Source organism: Plodia interpunctella, chromosome 8 (genome assembly GCF_027563975.2).
Source record: "Plodia interpunctella isolate USDA-ARS_2022_Savannah chromosome 8, ilPloInte3.2, whole genome shotgun sequence".
In the NCBI taxonomy this organism is placed as follows: Eukaryota; Metazoa; Arthropoda; class Insecta; order Lepidoptera; family Pyralidae; genus Plodia; species Plodia interpunctella.
The window spans coordinates 9600411-9616025 of NC_071301.1; the positions used below are offsets into that span (position 1 = coordinate 9600411).

The window sequence follows — 15615 nt, forward strand, 5'->3', positions numbered from 1 at the left end:
CCCGTGGGAATTTTGAGATAAAATATAGCCTACAGCAATCTTGGATAATGTACCTTTCTATTGGTGAAATAATTTCGGAAATCGGTTCGGTAGTTTCGGAGGATACCCGCCTCAAACATACAAATACACAAATGCTTACCTCTTTACAATATAGTCTAGATAGATGAATCTTTGTATTGAAAAAATATTGGCCTCTGAACTGAATTCTTAAATTAGTCTGAAAGAAAGAACGTATGGATGCTGCTCACTCCGCCTAAATAGGGAAAAAATTGTTTACTTTTTTTATGCAAAAACTACTTACAAGGCTATGATAAATCACAAAGATTTTTATTTACAATAAAAAAAACTCTTAAAAGTTTCATATGTTTTTAATGTCTGAAAAATATTACTAAAAACCATTCATGGAAAATATTCATAGCTATATTCAACATATTTACTTACAGCTACGAGCTTGGCCACAACATGGATAGTATGCCTCTATTTCTTTCTCTTTCTCCCTTTTTGTACACATTATGAGATCCAATTATATTACAACTAATTTAAAATGGCATATAACATTGCATTCAATATTATTACATCTTCAAAATAATTAAAGCATCTTTACATTTTCTAATAGTTTAAGTAAAGGCAATACTGGCATGATTTTAACATTTTATATATTGGGAACTTTCAAATATATTTTTCTATTTTGATTGCATAGTTTGTCAATAAGCTACGTTCTATCTGCTATTTCAACTCAACAGTAAAAATGCACAAGTCACCAGTCATGAAAAAATAAAATAAGATTCCACTTGGTCTAGTATTTGCTAGATGCTGTACAAATTTTCTTTACATGAAGCTGACACGATTTTCCAAAATATTGAGTTTTTAATCATATACTGATGTCACCACAAGTTACAGAAGTTGGATTATCAAAACATTTGATTATGGTCCCTAAGCATATAACTAAAATTACACTTCTAACCCAACAGCTGACAAGAATAATAACTGAGTAAATTGTCAAATAGTCTTATAAGAGCATCAGCCAGAAAACAATGTAGAAAACATATTTTCTGTCATAATTTGAAGCTAAGAGAACACAATGTCAACTTTATATAAAATATATGTATGATGGTTGCAAAGTTGTCACATTGATTTTTCCATGACTGAAGAAGTAAATTAATTCTTTGTGTTGTACAAATCCCAAAGGGTTATAGCACCATCCAATCCCCCAGCTGCCATTATATTGGCATTCCATAGAGAGACCTTCTGAGAAGAATAAGCAATATCTTGTACTGCTTGTTTATGTTCAGTCAAAACAACTAATGGTCTCAGTGAAAACCAAGAAAATATACGGATATGCCCGTCCCATCCTCCCGAAGCAAACACCTTGCCATCAGAACGAGTTCTGACCCGGTTGATGCCTGGATTTTTAATGTTCACATCCAACTTATGGGCCAAGCTTAAGTCTCTTTTCCCTATACTAAATATCTGTAATGTGTCAGAAGCATTTCCTACCATACCCCTTTGCTGTTCGAGGTGATAGTCCAAGGACATAGGACATTCTTTTATTTGTAGTTTTCCAATATATTGACTAGTGTTGAGATCCCACAGCAGCAGCCAGCCAGCTTCGTATCCGACCAGAAGGCAAGGCCTGTTATTTGGAAAATCAATGTATTTCAAGCACATTGGATCCCCAAGTTTCAGTTCAGAGGAGTTATCAAGTTCCAATGAACATATTTTTTCTCCAGAAAAATGGTAGATGGATACTTTTGATTCTTTATCAGGTACAAAGAGTGTTTCGAGTTTTGTGTTGGCTTCAAAACGGCAGAAACCTGGATAATCAGTTTCAATGACTGCATCTTCCTGGTAGCCACTGTTAGTTAAGGCGAAGATCTTGTACTTGCCACCTTTTTCTTGGGTGATGAGATGAGAATCCGAGTGGATAAGGTGCAGAATGGGAGCTTGACCTACTTGAATCTTTTGCTGTACTCTGTTTGTCTGAAAGTATGATTGTAATTAGTAATCATTGTTCTCATGAATACCTACAATCTGATAAAAACAAAATACAACTACTTAAATTTTAAATCATAGTTACTGTGAATATTTGTTGTGAATATTGGTAAGTATACAAGGTCTCATTAACTCGGTCTGGATTGGTATTGGTGAATGGTAAGAATAAGACCTGTATAATGAAATAAAAATGGTATAGGGGGACAATCATTGTTTAAAAAAACATAACATGTAAGCACATTATTTTACTATTAAGTTTTGAATTTGTTAATTACCTACAATAAAGTTTAGGCGGTTAAATTATATTGTTGTTGTTCCCCAAAAATTTTTAGGTCACCTAATGAGGGTAGTAAACAAAGAAATTGCGATGTACGAATTGGAGTAGGGACACGTCACTAAAAATACTGCGCAGTAGTGTTGGGAGATTCAACATCACATCCTTAGAATACGCAATTGTGGGCCTTACCTGAAGGTTATATGCATAAACATAGCCATTTTTCGAGCCGGCTAGTAACCTCTCCAGACCACCAGGCAAAAAGCTAAACGCCAATGAATAAACAGGCACGTTGTCGACGTTGCGGATCGTATATTTTGGATCTGGAGGTAACAGTGCCATCTTCGGTCAAGCTCGAACCAAAATATTTAGACGGAGTTGAAAATAAAATTATAATTTAAATAATTAAGCCATCAGAAACTCAAACACAACTACGCACAACACAAAACTGACAGAAAAACAAGAAAAAGTTTCTTTTTAATTTTTTTATGATTCGTAATGCTTTGTAGCAAAAGTAAAAACAATATACAGCCAAGTATTATTTGGAGCGATCCACGTAATAGCCCAGCCACTGAAGGGATGCTTGTATGTATAAATACATACGTACATGCCCACAACATTGTTCGATTAATCAATGTCAAGTGTAAATATTTTCTTGAAAATAGTCTATTGTCAAGATGATCAGATTCGTTCATGTCACTGCGTCAGTTTCTGGAGTGGAAGCAGTGTTATCGCGTTTTATAGAATTTTGATGCACGGGATAAAGTTAATTGTACATTATAATAATGGGTGCCATACGTGAATTAAAAATATGATCTAACCACCGAAGTCACAAATGGCTATCGCTTCGTTTATAAAATCGAGCAAGTATATTAAGTATACATCGTACAGAAAAATCTTGTATCATAGATTTTTCGTTGGCCTATTATTGTTTATTGTGCTTTCTCTGCTGTTTATTGTGGTGTTTAATGTGTTTTCGGGTAGTGCACCTCGGACAGATTTTCATGAGCCAGTGAATCTTGATGCAACTAACATTCCGGTGGTGAAAATAAAGCATATCGGCTGGCAGGCGTCAGACCGAGCCCCTGAATGCACGTACTGGGATTGTTTTGATGTGTACAGGTGTGGAAAAGGGGGACACGAAAAGATAACTATATATATTTATCCATTAAAAGAATACCAGACTGAAAGTGGAACTCCTTTGTCCCAATTTTCGAGGGAGTTTTACATAATTTTAGATACAATTAGACATAGTAAATATTACACGTCCAACCCCGAAGAGGCGTGTTTATTAGTGCCTAGTATAGACACACTGAATCGGCGACGATTCTCTAATAAACCTATTTCTAAAGCATTACAATCACTGGAACAGTGAGTATTCCTACCAAACTTTATAATTTTTATAGAAATTTAAGTTATTAAGTTTTAAATGTTTGCAAATTTTTTTGTTTGCCAGATTACTAGTTTTTTTATAAGTTGGTTTAAAGTAAAAATAACTAGAATTTTATATTTATATATGTTATACTTGTAACAACAACCACAGTCCAACTGAGAATCAACTATGAGGATAAATTACTTTTTTTCTATAACTTACTAAGTTGTATATGACAAATGGTGCAAACACTCCCATTGTTCAATAATATTGAGTAAGTACATTGGTTTTATTGGACTTTAGCCTTTAATATTTGTTAATTTCATACAGTTGGAACAATGGTGAGAATCACCTCATATTCAACATGCTGCCAGGACACGCACCAAGCTTTGATTCATCTCTTGATCTCAACACTGGCAAGGCCATCATAGCAGGAGCAGGATTCAACACATGGTCTTTCAGATATGGATTTGATGTCTCCATCCCTGTGTACAGTCCGACTGCTGAGAAAATAGACAGTTCTCAACCGGAGCAAAAAAACTTTTTGATAATTTCTGCACAACTGAACATACCTGATCATTATTTTGAAGACTTGAAGAATATTGCATCTTCCTCGAATGACCTACTTTTGCTTGACAGATGTAATGTAGGTCCATACATACCCATCCCAACAGATCACAGTAAACGGTGCGAGTACACAGGTCAGGTCTCAACAGGGAGAATATTTAATTATCCAGATATATTAAAAGAAGGTATGTTCTGTTTAGTTGTACGTAGGTCAAGACTGACCCAATCTGTATTAATGGATATTTTGGCATCTCAATGTATACCCATAGTGATAGCAGACTCTATAGTGATGCCGTTTAGCTCTCATTTGGATTGGAATCGCATTGCACTGTTCGTACCTGAAGATAATGTAAAGAATTTGTTGAAAATTGTACATTCTGTTAGCAAAGAGAGACGAGGAGAGTTATATTGGCAGTTGAGATGGGTGTATGAGAAATATTTTTCCAGTATAGAAAAAATTACATTGACAACATTAGAAATAATTAATGAGAAAGTGTTCCCATTGTCAGCGAGAATGTATGAGGACTGGAATATGCCTGAACATTTGGTAAGTCATTTCTGCGAATACCTATTTGATTTTGTAATCAAATCAAATCGAATTATTTATTGCAAATGTAGGTAACACAGTGATTTTATATAGATAGAAATAGTACCGCTACAGCTACATTTTATCTTTCGGCATGCAATACTGAAATACAATTTCGATAATAAATCAAATTCGAATTTTAAGTAAATTTTTGTAATAAATTTATTGATAAACCGAAAAGAATGATAATCAAAAAAGTAGTGGTTCCAATGGTTTATACATAAGGGACCATAAATATATAGTTAAATACATAAAAAAACAGGTGAGTTTTTTAATTTAGTGAAATGATCTAATCCCAATGTTAGAAATTACCACGAAATTACAATTATGGGAATTATAACTTGTTCAAGACAAGAAAATTTCCTGTTTTTTTTTATGTATTTGACTAGTTATTATTCAAGGCATTAGTCTTGAATAATGACTTGATATAGGCAACATTCATAACAGGGTTGACGACACTTGGCCACTCATAAAACAGTGCTAAATTTTTTTTACGCGAAACTGGGTTCCTGTCGTCACAGCCTGACTTATGTTCCTGTCAATGAAAACTCATTGGCGATTTTTTAAACCGCGTTTCTGAAAACAACCAGCGCACACGCAAGGAAGAGATATTTAAAATTAGTTTTTTCCCCACTAGTAATGTCTCGTAAATCCATTGTTCCTGTCAGAGATAGCGTTTTGCCGAATTTAAAAATTTAAATTTTGTATTTTTAAACGAAGCTCGCGTTTCGTTATTCTGAACACAATCGGAAACACAAGCAAGAGAGATTTGAAATAGTTTTTTTTTTCACCAGTATGGTCCAGTAAACCCGTTGTTCCTGCCAGTGACAGCGCCCAAAGCGCCGGGCTTCACGGCCGTCATACTGACGTACGACCGCGTCGATAGCCTGTTCGCGCTCGTCAGCAAGCTGGTCAAGACGCCCAGCCTCGCCAAGATACTCGTCGTGTGGAACAATCAGAAGAAACCGCCGCCGCCATGTGAGTTCCTTCTAAATTTTTTATTCATAGCTATATTTTGGGATGTCCGTCCGCTCATAACTAGTTATTGTCGTAAAGAGCAACGTATCGCAATTAAACCTATACCAAATTTTAAGTTAGATATTATACTTTTTGCCTGATGCGCGAACTGATGAGAAAATCCAAACTCCAGAACTGATCAGTCTGATCGTTCTGAAAGGTATGAGCCATGTGGGTCATACCTTTCAGATACCATACCATAGGATCATACCCGCGACGGGTATGTAATGAATTAAAGTATCAGTCCGATGCAGTACATATGTATATTTATATGGCGAGCACACAGTCTGACTCGTCAGTAATACATAACATACACGTATAGACTACATTGGACTCTCAAACTTCAACTAGCCACAGCACATTTTCACGAGCATGATTGCATTAAGAAATTAAGATTCTGTTCTTGATCTTCTGGGAAATGAATTGGGATAATTTTGTGTGAAATAGAAAAATGGCAAATTATTCCAGTTAAAGTTGCCAAGTTTTATCGTGTCGTTCTCACAGTAGAAAGAAGGAAAATTTGTGCGCAGAACAGAGTAAATTCGCTGGTATGGTAGTAGGTTCCCGAATATTGAATTTATTATAAAGTAAAATTGAAAATAAAATGGGTTTAATCTAAAAGCCGGTTGCAAGTGTTAAGTCCTGGTCTTTTTCCATCCGGTATTTTGCCGAAAATAAATCTCTCTAGATTATAACTATGTTTTATTATTCATTATAGTATTAATTGGAATATTATTAACATAGTATTTATATTATGTCTAGTACAACAGCAAAATTCTTCATGTTAGATGGAGTGCGATATGCGAGTGCGCGTGTGGCGTCTGTATTTATTTTCATGACTAAAAATACCGTATCGAATAAAATCCGGTCGAAACCCGGTCTATTCCCTAAAAATCCGATCAAATGGTAACCGGAAGGGGTTTTTTTTAATTAGAAATTTGAGTGCGTTCGACCTCTATCTAGTCTGACGGGAAGTAGGATTAGGTCTAATATGTTACACCCGAGCTCAAATAATGAATTCAATCAATGTATTGCCATTTATACTTTTGAGTATGGCGTCTTTAGACGTTAAAAAATGTGTAAACATAAAAAAAAGAAATAACAAATTACTACCTATCAACATAGCAGATACTTCTATTATAAAAATTACGGATATTCAGACCGTACTTATTAGGCCTAATATGAAGTCTCCTAACTTTGCTCCCGTGCGAATTTCACCAAATAAATCTACGAACATTCGACGTTAAATTTAGCGTGTACGTACTTTTGATCCGCAGGTCGTCAATCAAAATCTTTCATTCCGTCGGGTTTCTGAGGTTAAACCGCCCCTGAGCTACTACAGTTTGTTATTTTACGTTAAATTTGCACAGGCAAAAGTTGTACAATTTAGTTAGCACAGTTTCTGAACTGTTTGCTTCAACTATTAGCTTCCTGGATTTTCAACGAGAGTTCAAAATTCGAAAATGCTCGGTTTTCGAATCATTTTTGCCTTTTGAACTTCGATTAGTGTCACGGTGTCGCACTGGCCGAAAACAATAAAAATTATATAGCCATCCTACTCAAGAATATATATTGTTAAAATAAAATAAAGGAAAAGATCAAGCGGAAACCCACACGTACTGACTCACATGTGTTACACGGCTGTGTTTTGTTATACAGCAGTCGCTAAGTCACGTGAAATGCCTTTAGGCGACTTGGAAAATTACAGTGGAAAAGACAGTGAAATGAAATCATATTCAAGGAAAATCCTTTCTGATGAAGATCAACTTATTTTTCAATCGTGCTTGGGTTTTAGCAGCAAACTTACGACCAAATCGCTCGTAAACCTTACAAGGATCGGTTTACGATGATATCAAATTGAATTTAATGCAAACTGAATCCGAAAACGGATTGTAAAATGCGCACTGACAAAAGTTAAAAAGAAAAATATTCCCTATTTAAAGATTACTATAGGATTTCACGATTTAATTGAAATAATATTAAAAGAAAAGTCGTGTCGTATTAGTACAAGAATCATAGAGGCGTGAAAAATTATTTCACCGGCATATCTTCCATGTTTCTCTTTAATATGATTCGAATATGATACCAAACATTTTCATAAAATAACATTAAATAAATGTCGGTGTTGCCCATTATTGACCATCGAAGTTTTAACTTGTACTGTACGTGTATGTTACACAACATATACCTACTTCTTGCACTATATCCCTTTGTGAGTTCTGATCTCTTCTTGGTTCTTCCACGTATATACTCCTTCGCATCCAGTTTGCCATCATGCCGAGCATATGGTAAGAAAGTGGGCATCTGTCGAAGCAACCGGGAAAACGAGAGAGATGATCTTCTATTCCAATTTTTGTCGTTACGTCAGATTTATTTTGCTTATTTTTCTATTATTTATATTATATTTATTTTTATTAGCATAAAATACGTTGTAAATGTCGAGATCGCGTGGCTATAGATTAGAGGCCGTACATTGAGCCCTGTTTGTCTTTAGCAATAAATTGTATCAATTGATCCTGTCTTTGTTTTGGTTTACAGTTTACATCGTAATAATCGATTTAGACGTTCAATACACGTGATTTTTTAGTTTTTCGTAAACGTAGAATATATATTTTAAATAACATCTTCGCTTTTAATTTACTTTAACCTTTAGAAAAATGAACTGTGAAATATAACACTGACATTTCCAATCTCGTTCGTGGGCTTTAGCATTAAATATGTTACAAAATTCATGATTCATGTAGCATTTGATTCGGATGGAATATCATCTGTGCAAACAGCCGACTCTCGTGCACATGTTACGTATTTTGTTCCTCTGTTTGGTTATTTAATTGAATGGAATGTATATGAATATTATTTTTATGCTTTCAATTGTGTATTCATGGGTTCCATACTTTTTAATGTACCAATGAAATGCCCACCAACACTGTACGGCTCACATTTATCACTAAGCTAAGACACAAACGCGGACACAACACACCCGGAACCGCTGACAAATATTTGCCCGCGTTAGGAATCGAACTCAGGACATCAAAATAACTGAATCTGTTAAGTTGGTTGGTGGTTTAGGTTATTAAAATTACATACAGTAGTACCTCGAACTTTATACCTCGGTACTTAGAAATAAATTATTGTGCATAAACGAGAGGACAGTAATGCAGAATCTAAATTGATAATTAAGCTAGGGCGCTACGTTCACTATCATACGTTATTTATAAAATACTCTCAAAGGTTATCGATACACTGACAAGATATTTAATTGTCTTTGTTTTCGATTGAATAATTTACCCCGAACTAATTTTTGCATGCAGCTCAGCAAAATTACCGCCATCGTAGTCTGTGGCTGTAATATTGGAAAAAATAAGATTTTTTGCGTGCCACAGGTGCGTACAAAAAAATAGTTTTTGTACGCACCTGTGGTACACACACAACACAAGCAAATAAATCCAGTATACCACCGACCGATTTCGACGAAGTATTAAATTTCATCGAAATTGCTCCAGTGGTTATGCTGTAAAAATGACACAGACAGAAAAACTTGTATTTATATTATTCGATTAAATGGATAATGCGCGGATGTGGATACCATTCTAAGGCGGAAACCACTTGCATCGTACTGAACTCACTATAGCGACTAAAACTAAAATAAATCTCATAGCTTTACATTACTAAAACGTAAGGAAAGCATTTATAGAGATAGTTTTTGTAAAAAATCCTTCTAAGACGAAGATTCTAGTTCGAATAAAATAAATAAATTTATTTATTTATAAATAAATATACAAGGACAAATCACACAGATTGAGCTAGCCCCAAAGTAAGTTCGAGACTTGTGTTATGGGATACTGACTCAACGATACTATATTTTATAACAAATACATATATAGATAAGCATCCAAGACTCGGGCCAATCAGAAAAAGATCATTTTCCATCATGACGCGACCGGGGATCGAACCCGGGACCTCTCGGTCCAGTGGCAAGAACTTTACCACCGCGCCACAGAGGTCGTCAAACAAATGGATACTGATGAAATCCATTCAGTAGGTTATAAAGACAGAACGGAACAGTAGTATTTTTACGAAAAGGTAGTTTATATTCCATCCGCCACAGTCTTTATATGCTTTTTCAATGAATGAGCTCCATTCAAAATAATTTTTACCCGCTTCATTAGAAGTATCAAAAAATTTAGTCTCTTTTTTTATACTTTTTAAAAAGAAATTACATTTGTTTTTATTGCTGCTGGAAGACTCCACTGTCCCTACATTCGGCGCATTCATTTTCGTCGGGACCAACTTGAAGTAATTCAACTAAAAAAAAAAATAATTTTTCAAATTGGTCCGGCTGGCATACTTAAAAAGAAAAGATCAAAAAAAAAAAGGGTCGGTTAAAAATAATCCTTGATTTACGACATATGGATCTACCACAGATTGAGAATGTCTACGCAAATGTTTTGGAAAATTTGAGTCCTCATTGAAAATTATTTCACTGTCATGGACGAACTTATTGAATCGAACTGTCAGAATGTATGACTCTGTCAAAAGTAAATATAATAAGTAAATAAATATAATGATTATATAGTATTTAGATTTTGGCTTGCAAACTGTGGTAAATATGGACTACTGCGGGGGGCCAAACATAGTCTACGTTTGTTCGGGTCATCAACTGTACCTACTTAATTTAATCGAATCTAGCAGTTTAGCCGTGAAAGCGTGACAGACAGACAGACTTTTGTGCTATTAGATATTAGAAGAAGTCAAGAAGTACGGATGGATGATCATGTGATTATCAATTATCTATGGATCTGAAAGTTTCTAAAGCAACATGCGATCTTGATGGGCTTAAATTGCGACTTTTGTCAGAAACTGATTGAATTAAAATTACTCTGTGGTTTTGGCGAGTTATACATTTCAAAGAGCCCTAGCCTTCCGAAATCTATGGCCAGTAAATTGAAGGCTCCCCTTGGTTCGTTCTAGGATGGAACCCTAATAAAGTTAACCGTATCAATATTAAAGTTCCACTATGCGCCGCCTAGGGCCCCCACTTCCAATATTTCACCCCATAGCTGCGTGTTCGAATTTTAAATTAGGAAATACTGGCCCTTGTTTATGTAACTTTTTTATTTTGTTATATAAATGTTTCTTTTTTTCCCAGCGTCAGAGTGGCCAGTAACAAACAAGCCGCTTAAAGTGATACGAACCAAAGAGAATAAGCTGTCGAATAGATTTTTCCCCTACGACGAGATAGAGACGGAATGCCAGTTGACCATAGACGATGACATCGTTATGCTGACGCCGGATGAGTTGGAATTTGGGTAAGTGACCATTACAGAGATCGGAATCATAAGGCAACTAGAATATTACACACAACTAGAATAAAAAAAACCTCTCAGCTCCGCATGCTCCCGAGTTGCATTCGGGCCTGTGACGCCGCGAAGTCTACGATCAGCGTAAAAAATGATCTTTTGAAAAGATTCGGAGCCTTTAAAGATCCGGCCTGACGTCAACCCTCCTTAGGAATGCTTACTGTAACCTATCAGATGCCTAGGCTATGAGTCCCTAAATCACCTTGTACGATATCCATGGCATTATGAGGAGTGGTCCAATTCTAGGGCGGAACCACACGCAGAATGGGTAGAATAGAATAAACTATCGAACAGAAATTCGAGTTGATCGAGTTTGGGTGACGACGATTAGTTACTTAGAATTAGTGGCCCAACATTCTGAACCGTAAGGCGAAGTGCGAGTTTACATTTCACTTCTCACTATCGAATCGATTCGAAGCGAGACGCAGTGAACCAATGACATTGCGTTGTGGTTGTCGGTACGTCACAATGACACACTGCGATTGGTTAACTGCATCTCACTGCAAATCGACTCGATCGTGAGATCTAAATAGTAAAGTCACTTCTATAGTGTTCTTATTTCGTTATAATATCTTTGTTGTATAAATAACACAAGTTAACAGTACATACACAACAAGAAGGTAAATATACATTGGCGGACTTATCCCCTTTGACTTTTTAAAACTTTTTCTTATTCTGATCTCTGCGGTGTCCATTATGTGATACGGTGATATCATACGGGTTAAAGGCGTCTTTGTCCACGTAATTTGGTAATGATCGGCGACTGCTATGTATGTACCATGTCTAATACAAGGTCTTTATTTGGATGCCAAACTAGGGTATTATGGCTAAATCTTTTCGGTTCCAGTTTTAACGTGTACTTTATTGTGTACTTACATTGTTATATTACTGATAAAAAATTATACATAAATTTATATTTAAAAAATGGTAAGCCCTTCTGGCATAATTGGGACCAACACTGTGAGAATGAGTTTCTATCAGCATTTCTTCTCAGCAGTGGTCGTTCGCAAATAAATGTTTTTTTGCAAATATTGAAATAGTGAATATATTTGGTAACGCCAAAATTGCAATAATTAATATCGAGAACTCATATGTTTTACGTTTAAACTCTGAATCCATACATCCATATATCCATACAAATATTATAAATGCTAAAGTTTGTTTGTCACGCACACGGCTAAATCACCGCCCATTTTGACTAAATTGGAATAAAACTTAGCTAATGACTCGGGGTTAAACTTAGTCTACCGCAAGTAGGGCTACGGGCAACAGCTAGTAAATCATATAGTTAACACTACAATTAGCATTCTACCGCTATCAGCCTAGTGCAGTGTGTAAATAAATACATACGTTTAATTACTCCATTACACGACATTTGGTTTGTAAATTACAGGATTTTCTAAATGGCATCAAGCGTTTCCGGAATTTTCCGGATTAAACCGCTTTCCGCTTAATATGATCCCTTTTGGGGACGTGGGATTACCCGAGAATTATATTCCTAGAGAAATATTATGAGTGTTGTACTCGTACATATTGTTATCACGCGTTTTGTTACATCCTATCCTACGAACCTATTAAATTTTAATTAAATATTCAATTGATGGATGTTGATTATTTTTAGTACTTACTATCAGCCCGTCCCGGCTTCGCTCGGGTAAAACCATAATAAATTACACCTTCATCAGAAATGGGTGACAACCGTGCAAAAATCCGTCCGGTAGTTTAAGTTATCTCGTTCAGCGTGTAATAAAAATCAGAATCAAAATCCCTACTTTTTATAAAATGTAAGGATATGAATTACCTAATAACAATGTGAAAGTGTTGATGGTTACAGTATTTAACCTATATTACAGTAAATATTAGTCCTTTTTAGCTTTAATAATAATACAGGATAATACTAGATACCTATATATTTACGAAGTGCTAATATTGGGTAGATAACTACTTTATGCCAAGTTCCAATTATCTTTTGAAAGTAAAACTATGAAATAAGAGTGATAATTATAAGTGCCTTATTATATTCAATAATAAGGCGTGGGAAACGGAATTGAATGCCGAATGCCAAATCTCAATAACATTCCTAACGATTTCTTGATTATTAATTAATTGTATAACATTTCCATCCGTCCAAATTACTGCGGTCAGTGCTATTATAAATCTATGAATTTATAATGAAAAGATATTTCGTAGCTTAGTACAGTCACCACTAGCAGTCCAATCAAATATGTACATAGTAATTTAGTTGCTGTTATTGCGGCATAATATTCATGCAAGGTGACTTTACATGCAGTTGACTTTACATGTGCTTACTTATTTTTTTACAACTTTAAAAGCTAACAATAGGTGGACATATGCCCGTTTTCACCAACAATCCCCTAGCTTTAAGTGTCACCTGAGCAGGCTTTAGGGGGCCCTTAATAAAAAATCGTTTTCACCACAGCTTAGGTGTCACCTAAGAACTTAGGTGAGCCCTTCAATTTGCGGACGATTGTCCACTCCGCAACGATAAGGTACGTAACGCCTATATTACAGGTCTTAAATAAATCGAAAAAGAAAAATAGTTAAAAAATAGTAATAAAAAAGTTCAAATGGTAATCAACTGGTTACCTAAATTTTATCTTAAATCACACAGGGATCCCAGGACTAAACGGGACATAAAATATGTACCATAGGTATTTTATGTACCGTTTACGGGACTGAACCCATCTCGCTCTCTCAAGTTCTCGATTCGTCGCGTTATATGTATTTTTTAACATAGTACGAGTTTATGTAACTTCTCGTGCTTCACTCAGGTCCCATCCCAGGTGAAGATCTGGTCTGAACTCTTAAGAATTTGTCATTATGAATCCTGTATAATAAATTATATTTCCTCCAACGAATTTCGCTTATTATACTGAATAGGTTCGTTGTTTCGAATAGACAATTGATATCTAAATATCCGTAGGATGTTAATCCAAAATATTTATATTTGATCGTTCAAGATATGCCCTAATAAAATTCCGCAGGACGTAACAGACATAACAATGAGCAATCTGTTCGACTTGTCATTCATGGCCCATCTCCACAAATGGCCCAAGATGTGAGCCCCAAAGTTATCCTCGTAAAATGTTGGCCATTACTATTGTGCGTATAAAATCCGCGTCTTACAGACTCGTATAGAAATAGATAGTACTCATTATTATAATAAAATGCTAGATGATGGCTAATGCTAAGAAAATCCCGATGGCTTTCCGATGACATTAATCGGAGAAAACATGAGCCCAAAGTCGAATTCTTCATTGGCATTTGGCGACCGATTCATGAAATAACATTATTTTGTAATTAAACACTATTTATGCTAAAGATATCTACAAAAATTAATCAACATAAGTCGAACATAATCGAATTACATTATACAATCGCTAAAAGCTACTGTTGTTATTATCCAAAATTGCAAATGAACAGATATGTTGAATTAAATTTACAACATTTGTCCAAATATGATCTGAACAGTGTATTACAATACGTATTTACGGTTATCGAGGTTAATTAAATTTTAATTACACGTCGAATGTTTTAATTTCAACGATTGTGCGTTGTCTATTTAGTGTAGATATTTTAAAATCGCTTGGCAGAAAGGAGTGAAGTGACCAATGACATGAATGATGTATGATGATGTCCGTGCGTTTCGCACGCTAGCTGTCATATTCTAATTGCTTAATTGATAGATGTTTTAGTTGCAGTAAACGATTTCTTTTTTCTAAAATGTCGAAAAACGTTTTCCCGATGTCCAATCTAAACGGTGTATTACAAAGTGACTAATTGATTAGAAGTATAGATGACATGAGAACCCTAATATTAATAGTCTTTTTCTCAATCCCGAAAAACTTCCCAAAGGCAATTTGCTACGAAATTAGTTCTCGAAACTCGGGAGTTTTTTAAAGAACGAGTAATAGCTCCGCTCTGGTCGGCATAAAAATATTAATTTTAAAGCGTCTTCAGAAATTTCAGTGTTTTTATGCTTTTGTTACGGGAGTCTAATTAGAAACTTAGATTCTCTTTGTAGCGTGCATATTGCTCGGAGCTTTTGTAAAATTGTTTCCGAAAATAAACAAGAGGGTTCTTGGGGCCTTTATAATTTAGCATGATTAAAACAGCAGTCTTCAGATATTTTCGTAGAATCGGCTACTTTACTCGGTAAATAAAAATAAATACATAGAGATATTTAAATTTAATTGATCAGAGACTGAAATGAGACCAAAAAAGGGTAAATTACGAAATTATTAATTTCGTAATTTACCCTTTTTTGGTCTCTTTAAAGTATATTAGTGTCATGACGTCATAGCACATCGCGCATAGCATACAAGCTCTATATATATTTTTAGTTTTTGACATTAGAGAAACGTATCCGATTAGACTAGCCACAGATTCGAATCTCATTTCCTTTCCGACTATACATGAGTTTGTC

At 35.1% G+C, this 15615-nt stretch overlaps 2 protein-coding genes across 2 annotated transcripts in view; one reads left to right on the forward strand and one right to left on the reverse strand.

Moving 5' to 3' along the window:
• Window positions 1-349: 349 nt before the first annotated feature.
• On the reverse strand, window positions 350-2726 carry LOC128672087 (uncharacterized protein). The gene is made up of 2 exons (XM_053748996.2): window positions 2459-2726; window positions 350-1980 (listed from the first exon to the last, which is right to left on the reverse strand). The coding sequence occupies exons 1-2, from the start codon at window positions 2606-2608 to the stop codon at window positions 1159-1161; spliced, it is 972 nt and encodes a 323-aa protein (XP_053604971.1). The 5' UTR covers window positions 2609-2726; the 3' UTR covers window positions 350-1158.
• Window positions 2727-2975: 249 nt separating this feature from the next.
• The window catches only part of sotv (sister of tout-velu), a 34200-nt gene continuing 21560 nt past the window's right edge, over window positions 2976-15615 (forward strand). The window contains exons 1-4 of the mRNA XM_053748980.2: window positions 2976-3637; window positions 3969-4752; window positions 5586-5769; window positions 10958-11117. Of these exons, the coding sequence (XP_053604955.1) occupies window positions 3102-3637; window positions 3969-4752; window positions 5586-5769; window positions 10958-11117 (1664 nt within the window). The 5' untranslated portion in view covers window positions 2976-3101. The remainder of the gene's footprint in view (window positions 3638-3968; window positions 4753-5585; window positions 5770-10957; window positions 11118-15615) is intronic.